This window comes from Galeopterus variegatus, unplaced genomic scaffold (genome assembly GCF_000696425.1).
Source record: "Galeopterus variegatus unplaced genomic scaffold, G_variegatus-3.0.2 Scaffold20773, whole genome shotgun sequence".
NCBI lineage: Eukaryota > Metazoa > Chordata > Mammalia > Dermoptera > Cynocephalidae > Galeopterus > Galeopterus variegatus.
This window is the reverse complement of record NW_007746884.1, coordinates 818-2,748: the sequence shown is the minus strand read 5'-3', so window position 1 is coordinate 2,748 and position 1,931 is coordinate 818. Positions and strand designations below refer to the sequence as shown.

General features: G+C 41.3%; 1 protein-coding gene across 1 annotated transcript in view; it reads left to right on the top strand.

Moving 5' to 3' along the window:
* The window catches only part of LOC103583233 (primary ciliary dyskinesia protein 1-like), a 6,679-nt gene extending 5,190 nt beyond the window's left edge, over positions 1–1,489 (top strand). The window contains exons 2-4 of the mRNA XM_008564611.1: positions 645–765; positions 968–1,079; positions 1,269–1,489. Coding sequence (XP_008562833.1) covers positions 645–765; positions 968–1,079; positions 1,269–1,381 — 346 coding nt within the window. The 3' untranslated portion in view covers positions 1,382–1,489. The remainder of the gene's footprint in view (positions 1–644; positions 766–967; positions 1,080–1,268) is intronic.
* Positions 1,490–1,931: the final 442 nt, after the last annotated feature.

Sequence of the window (1,931 nt, the reverse complement as noted above, 5' to 3'; positions counted from 1 at the left end):
CAAACAATTGGGCATAATCATTGTCTTGCTAAGAAGATAGATAAATCAAGGTAAGATTTTTATTTTTTATTTTTTACTTTTTTTATTTTTTGTCTTTTTTCGTGTCCGGCAACGGATCGCAACCCTCAGTGTCGCGCCCGTACCGGACCGGGACCAGCAACGGGATCGCAACCCTCGGTGTTGCGCCCGCACCTCGCTCAGCCAGTGAGTGGGAACCGGTCTGTATGTGGGATCCGAACCCTCGGCGGGAGCGCCGCCACGCTCCCAAGCGGCACACTGTAGCAGTGCGCCACTGGGCCGGCCCAAGATAAGATTTTTTAAATGTAATAAATTTAGCTGTTCAAAGCCAGCAGCCTAGAAATAAAGTATGCCAGACCATGAGAGCATGTTCAGCATGTCATGTTTTCCACTCGTCATGTTGCTTAAGAATACAAGGGAAAATAACCATTGGTGGGCCATTGTGATATACTCTCATATACTGGCGCTGCATTTGTGTTAGTAGACCACTGTTCTGACACACAGGTTTATTTTCAGTTTAGATATAAAAATGGACTGCAAGTCATGGTATTATCAGAAAGAACATAAAAGTGGAAAACTTGAGCTATTGGCTTATATACTAATTTACTATCTATTTTAAACTATAGATTAGAAGAGTTTGAAAGATTAAATAATCTTTCTAAGAAAGTACACGTTCCTCCAGAAAAAGCGATGACACATATAAATTTTCACCGATTACCAGCAAAGACGATGCCTCAAAAGATTAAGGTAATGTGGGCTTATCCTCGATGTGATGGAAGGGATGACAGAGCAGCACAGCAATTCATTTTGCCGCCTGATTTCGTCTCTCAGGAAATTGAGTACCAGAACCTAAGATTTCCAGTAGACTTATCAAATCCATTCTCGATGTGATGGAAGGGATGACAGAGCAGCACAGCAATTCATTTTGCCGCCTGACTTCGTCTCTCAGGAAATTGAGTACCAGAACCTAAGATTTCCAGTAGACTTATCAAATCCATTTGCTGTGGCGACTGTTTTAAACCAAGAACCAGGAAAATTGAAGATTAAAGAATTAAAAGAAGGTAACCAGTTGTTCCACCACAAGTCAGCCCCTGGGCAGAATATGAAGTGTTACTGCTTTTGACATTTATTATTTAGGAACAAAACTCAGTTAGATTGCTGTTATACTTTGGGATTAGAAATGTGTTGTTCTCTCAGCAAATGATTCTGATTTGATTACTGGTGTAATTATTGTTTGCTCCTGCCTTCAGTTTTGGACCAAGGCACTGAAATTTCAAAAACAAGACAGATGAAGGAGGCGCTCTTTGAACAGAAAGTCAGACAGAACGTTTCTGAAGAGATTGAAAATCACCTTAAGTGGTAAATATTGAGCAATTATTTGTATCAAATGACAGTATGATTGTTTTTAGATGATGACCTTTTATACATGAGACACAATGAAGTGAAATAAATTTTTATGCCCTTTGAAGAATTCGATTATTCTTTCTCCTCCACTGGTCCTTCTATTTCAGAATGAAGTTTCTATTAAGAATAAATTAATGTGACTAAACCATGCTTTTTCCAAAATGTGACCAGACAGAGGCAGAACCAGAGTGAATTGTGGGAGACATTGAGCCTCTGCACCCTGCTGCCAGCACTGCCCTCTCTCCAGGACAGATCTGGGTGGCTCGGGCACCCCAAATCTCACCCCATCACCTCTCACCCCACCATAAGCCCCTGTGACCTGGGATGTGTGTCCCACAGGACTTCTGGGGAGCACAGGGGTTGTGGGGTGGGGGCTCTGAGGGAGGTTTTAAAACTCAGTTATGAGAATTCTTGTGCTTCCATGATCAAAATAGAATATTTTTCACAATTGTTTTTTACTCGATTATACCAGGCATATCCATGTGTACAGATTCAGCTACAGTAAACTT